General features: G+C 42.0%; 1 protein-coding gene across 1 annotated transcript in view; it reads left to right on the top strand.

Annotated features, from left to right (window-relative positions):
• LOC132780275 (intermediate conductance calcium-activated potassium channel protein 4) overlaps nucleotides 1–18,595 on the top strand; it is an 84,514-nt gene that overhangs the window by 59,433 nt on the left and 6,486 nt on the right. The window contains exons 3-8 of the mRNA XM_067461622.1: nucleotides 370–779; nucleotides 2,454–2,589; nucleotides 5,169–5,279; nucleotides 6,051–6,169; nucleotides 10,485–10,554; nucleotides 17,988–18,170. Coding sequence (XP_067317723.1) covers nucleotides 370–779; nucleotides 2,454–2,589; nucleotides 5,169–5,279; nucleotides 6,051–6,169; nucleotides 10,485–10,554; nucleotides 17,988–18,170 — 1,029 coding nt within the window. The remainder of the gene's footprint in view (nucleotides 1–369; nucleotides 780–2,453; nucleotides 2,590–5,168; nucleotides 5,280–6,050; nucleotides 6,170–10,484; nucleotides 10,555–17,987; nucleotides 18,171–18,595) is intronic.

Consider the following 18,595-nt stretch of genomic DNA (forward strand, 5'->3'; position numbering starts at 1 on the left):
GACTTCCTTGGAATAGAGGGTTACCTTTGCTTTCTTCTGAGACAGAAAAAATGTGATTTGCTCACAGTCACCCATTGGGTTGCCATGGTTGAGCAGGGATTTGAACCCTGGTCTCCCGAGTCATAAGGTAAAGGTAAAACTTTCCCCTTGACATTAAGTCTAGTTGTGTCCGACTCTGAGGGGGTGGTGCTCATCTCCATTTTTAACATGAAGAGTCAGCATTGTCCATAGGTCATATGGCCAGCATGACTGCATGGAGCACAGTCATAATCCAATGCTTAAATTATTACACCATACTGACTATAATGGATTTCTCCCATTGCTTTATTGTTTTATGATATCTTGCCTCTTTGTCTCTTCCCTCTCCAGCTCTTCATGCTAGATAACTCTTTGACGGACTGGCGGATTGCAGTCAGTGCTCCAAAGCTGGGCCTGATTGCTCTGGAGCTTTTGGTGTGCCTCCTCCATCCCTTCCCAGTCGGAAGCTTCCCTTGTTTGGACCCTAAACCTGAGCACACCTTCTTGTTCCTCTCCGACATGGACATGCTGCTCTCGCTGCTCATGTTCCTCCGTCTCTACCTGGTGCCCCGGGCTGTGCTGCTGCGGAGCAGCGTGTTGGGAGACGCCTCTTACCGTAGCATCGGATCCCTCAATAAAATCCACTTCCAGTACCCTTTTGTGCTGCGGGTGATGGTGAACAGCCAACCAGGCCGGGTGCTGCTCATCTTTACCATGGGACTCTGGCTCATTGCGTTTTGGGTGCTGTCGGTCTGTGAACGGTGAGGATCTTTTGCTGGAGAAGTTGCTATCTGAGGAGGGTAAAAACCTGCTGGAGGCAGGCAAAGGAAGGATTAAGAGCTCTAAATACAGCCTTTCAGCTCACTGCATTTCTGTATTGGGCACACTGATGTGTTTTAGAACAGAAATAGAGAATATGAATTCTTTCTGTGGTCTCCTGGCCTTACAAGGGCCACAGTTCTTCCTTCGTAGTATAATTGTTTTCTAGTTTCCCAGCTTTTATATTGGTCTACACATATACCAAGTTTTGAAAGATTGGCATGCATCTTCCAAGTCTTTCTGGCAAAATAACTTTGGAACATTCCTCCTTGCCTTTGGCTTCAGCCACCACTAATGTGGATCCTGAGATGTTTTCTGAAATTGAATTGGGCTCAGAGGCTGAAAGAAGTTTCCTAACATTGCTTTCGATCAGGAGAGGACAAGGTGTGTATGGTTCCATAGCCTCCAAAGTGGCTGTTGGATCCTGAAACATATTGACTTCCTTCGCATCCCCAAATGGCTTTGTCAGCCTATGCATGAACCCATGTGCAGTTCCTTGTTTTCTATGGTGACAAAATGAAGGAGGCACCATGGCTTTGGTCATGAGGGGGTGTCAGAGAGGTCACCAAATACCATCAGAAAACACAGCATTTTCTGTTGGTCCTGGGGGTTCTGTGTGGGAAGTTTGGCCCAATTCTATTGTTGGTGGGGTTCAGAATGCTCTTTAATTGTAGGTGAACTACAAATCCCTGCAACTACAACTCTCAAATATCAAGGTCTATTTTCCCCAAACGGCACCAGTGTTCACATTTGGGCATATTGAGTATACATGCCAAGTTTAGTCCAGAACCATCATTGTTTGAGTCTACAGTTTCTCTGGATGTAGGTGAACTACAACTCCAAAACTCAAGATCAATGCCCACCAAACTCTTTCAGTATTTTCTGTTGGTAATGTGAGTTCTGTGTGCCAAGTTGGGTTCAATTCCATCGTTGGCGGAGTCCTGAATGCTCTTTGATTGTTGGTGAACTATCAAAGTTCACCAACTAGATTGTAGTTGGTGAACTATCAAAGTTCACCAACTACAACTCCCAAATGACAAAATCAACCCCCCCCCCCAACCCCACTAGTATTCAAATCTGGGTGTATCGGGTATTTGTGCCAAATTTGGTCCAGTGAATATATTTATATTACAGTTCATAACAGTAGCAAAATTACAGTTATGAAGTAGCAACGAAAATAATGTTATGGTTGGGGGTCACCACAACATGAGGAACTGTATTAAAGGGTCATGGCATTAGGAAGGTTGAGAACCTCTGCTTTAGACCTTCCCACCAAAGGATCCCTCCTCCCTTCTCAATCTAGTTTTCTCAATTCTTCATTCCCTAAAAGGTCTTTCTCCTCTTCTCATTGTTATCCAGCCAACGGCTTACCAGAGGCTGTCAGGCTTAGTGGAAAAAAATAACATTTTTGTCACTTTAGGTGACACTGATTCAAGAAAGCCCAGGAAGAAAGAATAACGTTTCTATATATGATTGCAAAACAAAACCAGATCATCTTTAAAACCAACATATGAGGCTCAAAGTTGTCGAGTTGGGTGGACAGGCAGAGGGGTAGATATGATAAGCCTATAGGTAAACAGACATAAATACATTGTATATTGAACTTTTCTTATTAGGCAACATATGGATGAAAATGAATACCTGGCAGGAACATTCTGGCTGATTCCCATCACTTTTCTGACTATTGGTTATGGGGACGTGGTGCCAGTAACAACATGTGGGAAAGTGGTGTGTCTCTTCACTGGAGTGATGGTAAGTAGCATGTCCACGGAGTATGTGGCACTCATGCGCAACCTTTCCAGATTTTGAAGGTGTCATTGCATGACATTTGAAGCCCATATCTGAAGATCTGAGTTTTAAATTTAAATCCTTTGGTTTGTTTTCATTTTTGACCAAATTCCAAATAAGATGACAAGAGTTAAATAGCATTTCCTTGAGATGGCACAATCTAAATATCATTTCTGCATTGTCCATCAGATCCTGAATAATGGTGCATATCAACTCTCAGCAAATATAGAAATCCACTGTTGACGTCTGATTAAGAAATACTGGGTTGGATCCAGGCTTAATGCTTACGGGAGACAGTTGGAAATGAATAAGTCTTGAGTTAATCATACCTGCAATCTCCCTGATGGAGCAATGGGTCTACTTCTCAGTAGGGCAAAAAGGGGAATCCCCTGAAATAATGTCATCTGATAATGTTGGAGAACACACATTTGGTATCCAGGCTTACAGTGGAGGAATCCATTCCAGCTCTGTGTGAATTCTGAGCATCTTCAAACTACTAAGTATCATGACTTGGAGAGTGAGAACAATTTTTGGCTTCCCTTAGGGGAGCAAAATATTTTAAGCTTAGTGTTATTACTCCTGGAATCTTCCATCCAGCATGACCAAAAGGGAATTCTGGAAGTTGTAGTCCAGTATTTCTAATCTATGTCTTTCAGCTAGCTGTTTGTTGCACCCCAGGCCAGGAAACACCTCTGTACTTAACCACCTCACGCCAGTCCATGTTAAATCAGTAAAGTAGTTTATTGAAGATTATATAAAAAGCAAACAGCAAAAATATTAAAAACTTCAAAGTCCAAATGTATCAATAATCCACAAGGTTCCAGGAGCAAGAATAATCAAGAGTCTCATGGCTGCAAGGCACCCAAAACAAGAATACAAGAAAACCCAGGAAACATAGAATCTAATACAGAAATACAGGAACAATCCCTGGTACTTGAAAACAAGAACATGAAGAAAGGCATAAAACTAGAAGTCTCTAAGCAGGCATGGCTTGACAAGAGCTGTTGTCAAGCTTAAGATCGTCTGGGGAGGCCCTGCTCTCGGTCCCGCCAGCTTCGCAAATGAGCTTGGCGGGGACAAGGGACAAGGCCTCCTCGGTGATGGTTCCCCACCTGTGGAACTCGCTTCCCAGTGAGATTAGGTTGGCTTCATCCCTCCTGTCTTTCAGGAAGAATTTTTTTTTGTCGTGTCAGGAGCGACCTGAGAAACTGCAAGTTGCTTCTGCAAGGATGTTGCCCAGGGGAAGCCCGGATGATTTGATGTTTTATCATTCTTGTGGGGGGCTTCTCTCATGTCCCTGCATGAGGAGCTGGAGCTGATAGAGGGAGCTCATCTGCCTCTCCCCAGATTTGAACCTGCGACCTGTCGGTCTTCAGTCCTGCCGGCACAGGGGTTTAACCCACTGCGCCACCGGGGGCTCCAGGAAGAAATTAAAATCATGGTACTGGGACCAGGCTTTTGGACAGCAGGCATAACAGCACTTTAGATGTGGAATTGGACTGGAATGGCAATATGGTAGACAATAATGCTTTTAATTGTTTTTAATTTAATTTACCATGTATTGTTTTAAATTGTTGTTATATTGTTGCATTTGTCTATTTGTTGCAACATCAAATTGTTGCCGAGTGTAAGCTGTTCTGAGTCCCCCCCCCCCCCGGGGGGGGGGGGTTGAGAAGGATGGGGTAGAAATGCTGGAAATGAATAAATAAATAAATAAATAAGGTCTCCATTATCCATATTGACCAGACTGCTGGACAAAACTCCTGGCCTCCCTAATATACTAAAGAATTATGTCTTTTCACATGGGATTCAGATCTGGGCCTCTTTTCTAATAAGCAATGTGATCTTTGTATTCTTTGGGTTGTTGTAGGTTTTTTTAGGCTATATGGCCATGTTCTAGAGGCATCCTCTCCTGACGTTTTGCCTGCATCTATGGTAAACATCCTCAGAGGTTGTGTGGTCAGACCTCTCAACCTCTGAGGATGCTTGCCATAGATGCAGGTGAAACATCAGGAGAGAATGCCTCTAGAACATGGCCATATAGCCTGAAAAAACCTACAACAACCCAGTGATTCCAGCCATGAAAGCCTTCAACAATACATTTGTATTCTTTGTTGATCACTTGAAGTTTACTAAAACTAAGGCTCCTATCAACAAACTCATTACCATTACCTTGAAGCTCATTATTCTCAGTTCTCGGAGTTTCAGCCTCTGAACTCCTTTCCCTAGAGATCGGCTCCACTGCATCCTCTGGAATGTGGCCTTGACTAGATGGAGACACAGACTGCTCAGTTTCAGGACTTAAAATCTCAGGCCCAGAATCCCTACTAACAGTAATATGAGACACCACTATGGGCTGAACTACAACACCCTTAGCCAAACCATTAGCTCATCTAACATACGTCTGTCTAACAGTATTCAAAGTATCTCCCAGAGACTGAACACAGGACCTATATGCAAACTACATTTCCCTATGATTGAGATATGGCTTTTCCCAGTTAGCCTTTCTTTTATCATGTGCTGATCTCCTTATTTATCTTCAGGGGGTAGGCTGTACAGCACTCTTGGTGGCCGTTGCAGCTGACAAACTGGAATTCACCAGAGCTGAGAAACATGTTCATAACTTCATGATGGACATTCAGTGTGCCAAAGAGGTAAGGAAGAACCATGACAAGAATGGACATGTTCCATGGGACTGTGGGCCAATTTCCCCTGTTTTGGACTGGGCTCCCCCAGCTTTGGAGTTCTCCAGAAGACAACATCCTGTGTCAACCCCCCATTTATTTTGGTTAAATAAGGTGTGGAATTCTTTGTTTTAAAGGAGAAACATTATGAAGATTACTATTATTATTATTTGAAACACAACAAAATGAGTCCACAGCAGATGTGGGTAGAGTTGCCAGATCACACTCTCCAATATTCAAGAATACTGGAAGAGGAGATGAGAAAATTCTCCAGTTTTGGTGGGATCAGCTCCAGCTAGTAGGACAGGGCTGTGTGCAAATCTCCAGTTCACCTATCAGAACAGCTCCTTTGGCTAAGATGTCTGCCTTGATTTTTGAGAACAGCAAAATGTTTTTTCTCTCTTTTTTCTCTTTATGGGTGCGTTTGTTGGAATGACAAGCCCAAAGCAATTGTGTTTGGTACTTAATACATACAGTAATCCTTAATGACATGATTCAGGGACCACCCCATGTTTGGGATTTGGGACTGGAAACCTCAGGACATGTGATGTGGTCTGCACACCATTTGTGGCTTACTCTGACAGTTTAGAGCGATTGATGGACATAAAGTAATGTGGGGAAGCAGATTTGGGTTGACAACAACCCACCCTTTTTGACAGCATCCATTGAGAGCAGGAAATACAGCTTTAGCCAATGCTTTGAAGTTTCCCCCTTCTCACCCAACTTTACGTGCGCTTCTAGATGAAATGCTCGGCTGCCAACGTGTTGCAAGAGGCTTGGTTGTTATACAAACACACCAAGAGGAAGGACGGACGAAGAGCCCGCAAACATCACCGGAGGCTGCTGGCAGCCATCCATATGTAAGTGGATGGGATACACCGGGATGTTTTCTTGGTTTCCGCTCTGACCCTGGGAAAGATTGAAATCTGCTGCTTAGATTGAATTGGGCATTGCAGCTGGCTGTTCCTGACTTCCGAAATGCATAGAAGGCTGGAACAGTATGGTGCGAGAAGGGATCCTGGGAATTGCAGCTCGGGTGAGAGACTGTGGCTGGACCTATGCTACCCTATATCCTATGATCTGATCCCAGATTACCTGCTTGTTTCAGATTATCTGCTAGTGTAGACTCATACAATCCAGTTCAAAGCAGATAATCTGAGATCAAATCCTGGGATATAAAGTAATGTGGAACGGGCCTTAGTCTGGAGAACAAGCCCTATGAGGAGAGGCTTAAAGAGCTGGGCATGTTTAGCCTGAAGAAGAGAAGGCTGAGAGGAGACATGATAGTCATGTATAAATAAGTGACAGGAAGTCACAGGGAGGAGGGAGCAAGCTTGTTTTCCACTGCCCTGGAGACTAGGACGCGGAACAATGACTTAAAACTACAAGAAAGGAGATTCCATCTGAACATTAGGAAGAACTTCCTGACTGTGAGAGCTGTTCAGCAGTGGAACTCTTTGCCCCGGAGTGTGGTGAAGGCTCCTTTTTTGGAAGCTTTTAAACAGAGGCTGGATGGCCATCTGTCAGGGGTGATTTGAATACAATATTCCTGCTTCTTGGCAGGGGATGGCCCATGAGGTCTCTTCCAACTCGATGATTCTATGATTCTTAGTGATCTTGCCTAGCTTGGATTTCTTGGATTTTCTCCTTGAACCAGAGAAACAGTTGGAGACACTAGGTTCTTGTGGGTTTTTTCGGGCTATAGGGCCATGTTCTAGAGGCATTTCTCCTGACGTTTCGCCTGCATCTATGGCAAGCATCATCAGAGGTAGTGAGGTCTGTTGGGATTAGGACAATGGGTTTATATATCTGTGGAATGGCTGGGGTGGGGCAAAGAGCTCTTCCCTGCTGGAGCTAGGTGTGAATGTTTCAACTGACCACCTTCATTAGCATTTGAAGGCCTGGCTGAGCCTGGGAAAATCTTTTGTTGAGAGGTGTTAAGATGTGCCTGGTTGTTTCCTCTCTGCTGTTTTGCTGTTGTAATTTTAGAGTTTTTTAATACTGGTAGCCAGATTTTGTTCATTTTCATGGTCTCTTCCTTTCTGTTGACAATTTCAACAGCAAAACAGCAGAGAGGAAACAACCAGGCACATCTTAACACCTCTCAACAAAAGATTTTCCCAGGCTCAGCCAGGCCTTCAAATGCTAATGAAGGTGGTCCTATAGCCAGAAAGAACCCACAAGAACCTAGTTGGAGACATATCATCAAACCAATTTATATATATTGTGCAAACATGCCCAAACACCCAGTCAAGTAGTTTAAGGATGAATCTAGGTAAATGTAAAGGTGTTCCCCTGGAGTTTGGTGCTCATCTCCATTTCTAAGCCATTGTCCATAGACACCTCCAAGGTCATGTGGCCAGCATGACTGCATGGAGTGCCAGATGAATCTACATTATAGATTGACATAATAATTTTAATATTATAGTTAAAGGTAAAGGTTTTCTCCTGACATTAAATCCAGTCGTGTCCGACTCTGGGGTGTGGTGCTCATCCCCATTTCTAAGCTGAAGAGCTGGCGTTATCTGTAGACCCCTCCAAGGCCATGTGGCTGGCATGACTGCATGGAGCACCGTTATAATATAATATAACTATATATAACTATATATAAGTATATAACTATAATAATAGTAATAATATAACACATATTAATATAATACAATATAATAATATATTATATATTAGTATGGACTATGGACTATGTTTTTGGGACTATGTTCTTTGTTTTTAACTGCTTATTTAAATGTATTGAAATGCAAAATATAATATGTATGCTTTTATGTCTTAATGCAGCATTAAATTATTGCCAATTTGTAAGCTGCTCTGAGTCCCCTTCGGGGTTGAGATAGAGCGGGGTAAAAATGCAGTAAATAAATAAATAGATATAAATATTTCAGTTTGACAGCACTTTAACTGGGTCAATGCTATGAAATTAGGTATAGACAGTACAAGATATTTAGCCTTCTTGGCACAATAAAGAGTGCAGATGCATCCTAAGTCTATGTCTGCAACTCCTTCTCAGTCTCAAATGCTGATCCCACTGCATAGCGACAGATCCAAAAGTGTGACCTGTAACTCAGGATATTCCAAGTTCACATCATGACAGAGCCCTCTATTCCCTGGTCTTTCCTCTAGACATCTACTGTCTCTGAACCTCAGCCTTTCCACCTGCAATAATGGGAATAAGATTGAGCTTTACAGAGCTTTTGTAATAATTTCCTTTAAAATAATGTACACAAAGCCATTTGAACAATGTTTCTATAAATGCTGAGGATCATTTCACATGGTTTGTTTTCACAGCACTTAAGTGCAAGACAGGTGATGGATGGATTCTCTTTGTTCTTCCTCCAAGGAGATGATAACAAGTTGTTCATGTTTTGCTATTGTTTGTGACCAGTTAGCATAGAAGTGGAACGCCAGTTTCCTCTTTGCCTCAGACAGCAATATGTCTTAGTTGTTTGTATTTTGGGACTTGGGGCCCCCGATGGCGCAATGGGTTAAACCCTTGTGCCGACAAGTCGCTTCTGGTGAGGGAGAATTGGCCGCCTGCAAGGACATTGCCCAGGGCATGCCTGGATGTTTTACCATGCTGTGGGAGGCTTCTCTCATGATCCTGGATGAGAAACTGGAGCTGACAGATGGGAGCTCACCCCGTTCCCTGGATTTGAACTGCCGACCTTTAGGTCAGCAGTCCTGCTGTCCAAAATGGTTTAAGGGTTTAACCCATTGTGCCACCGGGGGCTCCTCTAGCATGGCTGATTTGATTACATTGAATCTGGCCCTGGTAATATTTAAATTTTCCAGATATTTAGCACCTCTCGAAGAATTGAATGCTAAGCCTAGACTCAGTGAGGAGCATGTGGAATGCACCACTGCCACTGAGGCCTGTTTATCTATATCAGTAATTCGTTCAGCTATTATATTCATTGTCTTTTTGTACTCAAGACTACTATCCTCTGAAAGCCTCGGCTGCCTAAATTTCTCATTTAGCACTTTGATATGATGTGATTTGAACAAGTCTTTTTGGATCAAATATATATGCACAGCGGGTTAAACCGCTGAGATGCTGAACTTGCTGTTGGTGGTTCAAATCTGGGGAGCAGGGTGAGCTCCCATTGTTAGCTCCAGCTTCTGCCAACCTAGCAGTTTGGGGGGAAAGCCATGCAAATGTGAGTAGATCAATTGTTACCGCTTCTACAGGAAGGCAGTCATGCTGGCCACATGACCTTGGAGGTGTCTATGAACAACGCCGGCTCTTCGGCTTAGAAATGGAGATAAGCACCACCTCCCAGAATCAGACATATCTAGACTTAATGTTAGGGGAAACCTTTACCTTTACATTTCAGGCCCCTTATATACCCTCTCAATCCAGTATCCTAGAGCCATCCTCCAAGCTATTGATTCCAATGAAGCTGTTTCCAGTCTTAAAACTGCAGAGGGAACAAATGGCAACAATTAATTAATAAATATTGCAATGGCAATAAGAAAAACAGGTTAAATAAACAGTTTTGGTATAAGTCACAAAAGGTTGGGGGTTTAGCACTTCCCAATATTAAAAAATACCATGAAGCAAACAGGATGAGACTAGTTATAGAAGGGATAATAAATAAGGAGTATTTGGAATGGTTGGAGGAAGATTCAGAAGAAGTAGAGGACAAAATTTGGAATATATTTTTAAGGATATAAAAAGGAAAGAAATTAACAAAATAAAAAACCCAATGTTGAGAAATGTTATAGGAATTTGGAATAGATACAAGGAAATATTATTATCAGAAAGTTCAACACTAACACCAACAATAATGGATAAAAAAATTCCCAATTTTTAAAAAATATATATATTAGGTAAAAAATTAAGAGAGAGGAATATAGATAGAATTGGAGATTGGATAAAAGCAAACACGAGGAAGGAAACTATATTGAGAGAATTTAGAGATATTAAACTCTCATGGGACTTTGTAATTCTTGCAATTGAAAATGTTTATTTCTTGGCAAGTAGGATTGAACCACACTACAATTGGATCTGTTCAGTCAAGGAAGCCACAGCTGAGTTTGCAAGACCTGAGTAGGTCAGTTGATGATTGAAAATCCTGGAGGTTATTTGACACATCCACAAATAACAGGAATGACACATACGACAGAGGATAGGATTTCAAGATCTCTGTCTTTCCCTCGTAGGTTTCGACATGTTAGAATGAAGCATCGGAAGATCCGAGATCGAGTCAACACTATGGTGGATATTTCTAAGGTGAGTATTCTACTGAAGGCAGCAATTCCTAACCTAGAGCATTGGCACTGATTTGAAAAGAGGCGTGACTTCTCATCACAGTTGCCTTTAATCTTAACCAACATTAAACTTCTTTCCCTTTTATTTTGCACATGTAACACTTTCTTTTCACTTGAGACAATGCTTCTATAATGAACATGGCATTGCTTGTTCTCACTACCTGGATACACTGCATTTTGTAGTGGAGGAAAACATAGCTCTTCTTCAAAACAGAAACGCTCATTAAAATCAATCAGTTCCTTCCTTCTTTCTTCCCACAATTCTTGGCTATGCTGATCAGGGATGATGGACATTATCGTCCAACAGCCTGTGAATGACACACGTACCCTCCATTAAATGACTTTAAATAAATGACTTTAAATAATTGAACAAATGAGGGAAAGAAAAGGAGTGACACAGATTATCTGCTGCTCAGTGGCATGTGTATGAGGGAATGGAAGGAAGGAAGAAAAGAAAAAAAGAAAAAGGAAGGGAAGGGAAGGGAAGGGAAGGGAAGGGAAGGGAAGGGAAGGGAAGGGAAGGGAAGGGAAGGGAAGGGAAGGGAAGGGAAGGGAGAGATCATCTGGAGTTTCAAAGTTCAGTGCCAAGATGAACTGAACCACCTCAACTGGGCTCTCCAGGCCAATGGATACTCCACCTCAGACATCAGAAGAGCTGCAAGACCAAGAACAAGCCACGAGAGTAAAGATGAAGATCTACCCAGAGGAAAAGTGTTTCTGCCATACATCAAGGGAACCATTGACCGCATAGGGAAGCTGATGAGGAAACACAATATAGAAACCATCTGCAGAACCACCAAGAAAATCCAACAAATGGTACATTCAGCAAAGGACAAGAGGGATCCTCTCACCTCTGCAGGAGTCTACCGTATACCATGCAGCTGTGGACAAGTCTACATAAGGACCACCAAACGCAGCCTTGCCCAAACACGAATCAAGGAACATGAAAGGCACTGCAGACTACTTTAACCAGAGAAGTCAGCCATAGCAGAGCACCTGATGAACCAGCCTGGACACAGCATATTATTTGAGAACACAGAAATGCTGGACCACTCCAACAACCACCATGTCAGACTACACAGAGAAGCCATTGAAATCCACAAGCATGTGGACAATTTCAACAGAAAGGAAGATACCATGAAAATGAACAAAATCTGGCTACCAGTATTAAAAAACTCTAAAATTACAACAGCAAAACAGCAGAGAGGAAACAATCAGGCACATCTTAACACCTCTCAACAAAAGATTTTCCCAAGCTCAGCCAGGCCTTCAAATGCTAATGAAGGTGGTCAGTTGAAACATTCACACCTAGCTCCAACAGAGAAGAGCTCTTTGCCCCACCCCAGTCATTCCACAGATATATAAACCCATTGTCCTAATTCCAACAGACCTCACTACCTCTGAGGATGCTTGCCATAGATGCAGGTGAAACGTCAGGAGAAATGCCTCTAGAACATGGCCCTATAGCCTGAAAAAACCCACAAGAACCTTCAGTGCCATCTGTCTTGTTATGGCATTGAATCGCCGCCGATTGTGAACCTCTTTGAGTCGCCTCTGGCTGAGAAAGGCGGTATACAAATGCAGTAAATAAAAATAAGTAACAATGAAATATGCAAATAATACACAACTCTACTACTCCTTTCCACCAAACTCCAGGGAATGTGTCTATTCCCAGAAAGAAAGAGTCCCAGGCATCATATGACACTGTACCACCTGCTTTAGAGACATGGGCATTGGGTCCTCTTGTATGTGCCAAAATGTTAGCATCTTCAGGCAGAGATCTGCTCTATCATTTGGAAATGGGACAACAGTGGGATATGTGTGTTAGAGACCAATGTCGTCCCCCGCCTTTTTCGCCACAATGGGGAGCTGAGCTTTGTGTGGCAAGCAATCTATCCAGAGTCCCTCAAGTGAGGCCATGGCCTTCAGATGCAACCCAGGAGGCCGTCTTGTTGCACTGCCAGAATGAAAGATTAAACTGCCAGTTCAGTAGCTTCTGTACTTATCATATGAAGGGAGGCGGACACTTGTCTTTTGCTTCAGGAAGTTCACATTCCTAAGTTGGCAGGTTGGGCACAGGTTGGCGTTGGGTTTTTGAAGCAGGAGGAAATTTTGCTTTGTTTTGTATTCTGTATTCTGTGTATTTTGAGGGGTTTTTAATACCTCGGGACTTAAGGTGGTTAGCTGTCATCCTCTCTTCAAAAGAACCCTGGGAACCGTGCTTTTTATATGTGTATATTGTGGCAAGGAGGCTTACCAACTGTCCAGGAAGAAAATACCTTGTTTGTTTTCACATTCAGGCCACTTGCCAAAAAACATGGCAGTAAGGCCAGCTTTTATATTTTAGTGCCCAGTTTTGTTAGCTTCATTTGTATCTCTGTCACTCTGAAGCTGGACTCACTGGAAATGTCAGCATTACTGTTGAGTCTAAAATTCATGTATTAGATTGAGATATATATATATGTGTGTGTGTGTGTGTAATGTTTGTTTGTGGGATTGACATAACTCAAAAACCACTGGACAAATTGACACCAAATTTGAACACAATACACCTATCAGGCCAACGAGTGTCCATCACTCATAAAAACACTGAAAAATGCAGCAGAACAGCCTTAAAAAGCATAAAATAAAATAAAATAAAATAAAATAAAATAAAAAATACAACGCATGCGCAAAACCACACATATACACAAATATATACACACACACATACACACAAAACACATATACACAGACTGGGCCACAGCAACACGTGGCAGGGGATGGCTAGTATACACACACGCACCCCAAATAGCTTCAGCCCCTCTTATTTCATCATAACAAATCAGTGCAAACCATTAGTTCTTACTTTTTGTTGTGTCAGGAGCGACTTGAGAAACTGCAAGTTGCTTCTGGTGTGAGAGAATTGGCCATCTGTAAGGATGTTTGCTGGGGGATGCCCAGATGTTTTACTATCCTCTAAGAGTCTTCTGTCATGTCCCTGCATGAGAAGCTGGAGCTGACAGATGGGAGCTTACCCCACTCCCCAGATTTGAACCGCCGACCTTTTGGTCAGCAGTTCAGCCAGCAGAAGGGTTTGACCCATTGTGCCACCATGGGCTCCAGCTCTTACTTAAGAAGTTATTACTGCCTGAGCATCCCTTTTCCAAAACATTCCTAAACCTGAAATTCTCCACACCAATGATTGAGAGAATGGCACCTTTGCTTTCTGAAGGCTCAATGTGCGCAACGTTCTTCCATGCCCATTATTTTAAATATTGCAAAAAATGGCACTATGTTTATGAAAAAATGCTTTATTTTTGTGTTTGGATTTGAGTCCCATCTCCATCATGTATGCATATGAAAATACAGGTACTCCGAAATCTCAAAAAAAAAAATCCCAACATTTCTGGTCCAAAGTATTTAGGATTATGGATATTCAGTCTATACCTCAGTATTTAATTGTTTACCCCTTTTCTCATTGTTTTGATTCAAGATCTGCAAACAGTGGGAAATAAAGGTTCAACAAGAGAGGGCCTTCCTTACATTAACATTTCCCATCATTTTGTAGTGGTCATGAGCCACAAATATTTCCATATACTGTATATACTTGAGTATAAGCCCAGTTTTTTAGCCTTTTTTAAGGCTGAAAAAGCCCCCCTCAGCTTATACTTTGGTGGGGGTCCTGTCAGAAAGGCATGGAGCTGTAAGAAGGGCTTCTTTCAGCCCCAGGCCTTCCTACCAGGACCCTCACCTCTCTGCACAACAACCCAGCTCTCCTCCTCTCTTGTCGCCAGTCTTTTCCACTTTTTCTTATTCATATGCACACATCATTTCCCACAAAATGTATAGTTAAAACAAAGTATGGTGGTTATTGGAAGGATATGTAAGCACATTTACCTTGAAGAAAGTTAGAATTCAGTGTTCCCTCGCTACTTCACAGTTTGATTTTAGCGGACTCGCTGTTTCGTGGTTTTTCAATAAATATTAAATTATTTATTTATTTATTATTTATTAATAGCATTTATATTCCACCCTTCTCACCCTGCAGGGGACTCAGGTCGGATCAGAATGCACATATACACGGCAAAGATTCAATGCCATAGGCACACAACATATATAGAAAGAAACACATAGGCTATTTAACTTTCCAGCTTCATGAGGTTTGCTTTTTGAATTCTGGTCACCGGGGGAGCTGTCGCTTCCCCATCCACTTGTGACACCGATGGAGTACTTCCTCATTCTTTTGCACATTGGAGAGTTTTTATGTTGTCGTAAATTAGTTAAATTAGTCTTGCCACATAAACAGTACCTAAATTTCCTACTTGACAGATGCAACTGTCTTTCGGGCTGCAAAGGTCGACAGCAAGCTAGACAAATGGCCAGAAGCTCACTCGAACCCGGGCTGGCTTCGAACTCATGACCTCAGTAGAGATTTTAATGCAACTGACTCCCAATCAGCTGCGCCACAACCCAGTCAAAATATATATAATATAAAAAATATAAAAATATATATCGCAGTATTTCCGCTGTTTCACGGGTTTTTGCCACCGCCGCCGCTCTCCAAGGCACTTTCCCTCTTCAGTCCTCCCTCCCTCCAGCCTTGAAGGGTCTTTCCTTCCTTTCCTTCGCTCTCTCTCTCTCTTCACCCAGTCTCTCTTCCTTTCTTCGCAGCCCCACACTGAGAGGGAGGTGGGTGGGGGGAGCCGAAGATACAGGAGTGTTTAAAAAGAAACAGGTACAGTACATGTACTGCACAGAACAGTGTGGGAAAGGTTATTAAGAGAAAGGGTTGTGTTGTGTGTAAGTGTGTGGGGAGGGTTTATTTTAAGTTTATAAAGACTTTAAAAAGTGTATAACTACTAAAATAATATATAAATATCAAAATAATATTAAAATAAATATAGCGTTTCTACTTTGCGGATTTTCACTTATCACTTATTCTGGGCACCACAATTCAAGAGAGATATTGACAAGCTGGAATGTGTCCAGAGGAGGGCGACTCAAATGATAAAGGGTCTGGAGAACAAGCCCTATGAGGAGCGGCTTAAGGAGCTGGGCATGTTTAGCCTGAAGAAGAGAAGGCTGAGAGGAGATATGATAGCCATGTATAAATATGTGAGAGGAAGCCACAGGGAGGAGGGAGCAAGCGGAACAATGGCTTCAAACTACAAGAGAGGAGATTCCATCTGAACACGAGAAAGAACTTCCTGACTGTGAGAGCTGTTCAGCAGTGGAACTCTCTGCCCCGGAGTGTGGTGGAGGCTCCTTCTTTGGAAGCTTTTAAACAGAGGCTGGATGTCCATCTGTCAGGGGTGATTTGAATGCAATATTCCTGCTTCTTGGCAGAATGGGGTTGGACTGGATGGCCCATGAGGTCTCTTCCAACTCTTTGATTCTATGATTCTACGAGTGGTCCTGGAACATAACACCTACAATAAGTGAGGGAACACTGTAGTTGTTTAATCAGAGTTGGACAGTTTTGTCTTAAATTAATTTTATGTAAATATTCCAAAACTTTTAAACTACTGATGGCTCAATTAATATAATTTTATTGGTATCTATTTTTATTTTGAAATTGGTTTATACTCGAGTCAATACATTTTCCCAGCTTTTTGAGGTAAAATTAAATGCCCCGGCTTATATTCAGGTCGACTTATACTCAAGTATAAGTCGAGTATATATGGTATATATATAACTAGTATATATGGTATATATATAGTGTAAATGTATGTGATGTGACAAGGGTCAGCATAGCCCAGTACACATTTTGAAGGAGGAACTTTGCATTTAGCTTTCTGCTCCACTAGAAACACTTGTTTCCGCCTGTGTCCAGAGGGAATAGCTCCATCTAGGGGTCATTTTCTAACATAAGAAGTGCCAAAGTAAGGTTGGCATGGCAGAAAGAAGAAAGTCAATTTTTTTTTCACCATATGACTTTTTCAAATCTCGATCACAAACATAAGGAAATGTACAAATCATAAGTTCTAATACAAAAAGAAACACATTCCCCTCCCGGTGCTGCAGCCAAATCCAGCTGTTTGTGGATGCAGAAGACATATGTAAAATAGAAAGAATCTTTTGGGGAGGAATGACAGCCAGTCCACAGTTCAGTACTGAACACTACCGATTACACAGCAATATAAGGCCAGGTTTAAATAAGTAACCACCAAAGCTCATTGCATGGATAGATAGATAAATCATTCTATTTTGTTTTGTTTTTTAATTCCATTCCGGATATTGAATGCATAGAAATGAGCTACAAATAAATTAGGTAAAGGTAAAAATTTCACTTAACATCAAGTCTAGTCGTATCTGACTCCGGGGGTGGTGCTCATCTCCATTTCTAAGCCGAAGAGCCGGTATTGTCCGTAGACACCTCCTAGGTCATGTGGCCAGCATGACTGCATGGAGTGCCATTACTTTCCTGCAGAAGTTGTACCTCTTGATCTACTCACATTTGCATGTTTTCAAACTGCTAGGTTGGCAGAAGCAGGTGCTAACATCGGGAGCTCACACCACTCCCTGGATTTGAATTGCCAACCTTTTGGTCAGCAAGTTCACCTGCTCAGCAGTGTAACCTGCTGTGCCACCGGGGGAGGGGTGGCACAAATAAATTAGCTACCTATAAAAAATTACCTGGGGCCAATGAATGTATAATCTTATATTTGAATGGGAATGATCCATGGAGGAAAGTTTTCTTAACTTTGTTTCTAAAACAATGCTCTATTATGTTGGTTAGAGTGTTTCTTTCCCCCTTTTGTGGGTATTTATGTGTCAGTAATATTAAGTATTTGTTAAAAAAATAACAATGCAATGTTTGTTTTGTTGACATTATGTTGACCTCGTGTTAATAAAAACTTTTTAAAAATGTTACTTTAGTAAAGATTTCCAGAGGTAAAGATTTCCCAGATTTTACACTATTATTTGATTTGTCCTAAGATTGAAAAATATATGACCTTCCAGGGGTTGCTCAACTACAACTCCCATCAGTCCTAGCCAGCACAGCCAATGGCTGAGGAATGCTGGGAGTTCCTGTGCAACTGTAACTAGAGAAGTGCAATGATTGCTATCTCTAATTCAAGTACATTAGAACCACTGAAGAAAAGGGATTCACATCGAAGTTGACTTAGCAAGCTCCCATTGATTCAGCATGACTATGTGGTTTGGGGGTATCTCATTGGGTTTGACTTAGAGCAGAGTTTCTCAAACTGTGCTCCTCCAGATGTTTTGGACTTCAATTCCCACAATTCCTAACAGCTGGTAAACTGGGAGCTGAAGTCCAAAACAGTTGGAGTAGCAGTTTGAGAAATACTGACTTAACACAACTAACAAAAACAAAGTAACTTGGCAAGTTTTGGTCTCCTGCAAAAGCCAAATATGTGACTATTGTGTCCCTTTTGCTATTCTTTCCAGATGCAAATGATCATGTGTGACCTCAGCTCCAGCCTTAGCAATTCCCACCGGGAGCTGGAGAAGCGGATCGAGTCCCTGGACAAGAAACTGGATGAGATGACCAAGTTGCTCTCAGTCCTTGTGGAGTCCAAGCATCAGCAGGAACAGCCAGTGCTCTGGATTCCTCCAAATGGTGCCAGCTAGGTATGGCACCTGAAAGCAAATCCTGGGGTCTATGGCATCGTTTTTGCCAATTTAAACCTATGAATAGCCACTGCTTTATCATCTGGTTGCAGTTGGGGTTTGTAGTTTGGTGAGGCACAGGACCTGTTTGGCTGAGCAGTTTAAATGCCCCTCCCTAAACTACAAGCCCCAGAATTCTGCAAGAGGCAGAAACCAGATTTAAAGTGAACTATGCTCTAGTGCAGTGTTTCTCAGCCTTCCTAATGCTGCAATCCCTTAATATAGTTTCTCATATTGTGTTGACTCCAACCATAAAATTAGTTTCATTGCTATTTCATAACTCTTAATTTTGCTACTGTTGTGAATCGTAATGTAAATATCTGATATGCAGGGTGTATTTTCATTCACTGGACCAAATTTGGGACAAATACCCAATACGGCCAAAT

Source organism: Anolis sagrei, chromosome Y (assembly GCF_037176765.1).
Source record: "Anolis sagrei isolate rAnoSag1 chromosome Y, rAnoSag1.mat, whole genome shotgun sequence".
Classification (NCBI taxonomy): Eukaryota; Metazoa; Chordata; class Lepidosauria; order Squamata; family Dactyloidae; genus Anolis; species Anolis sagrei.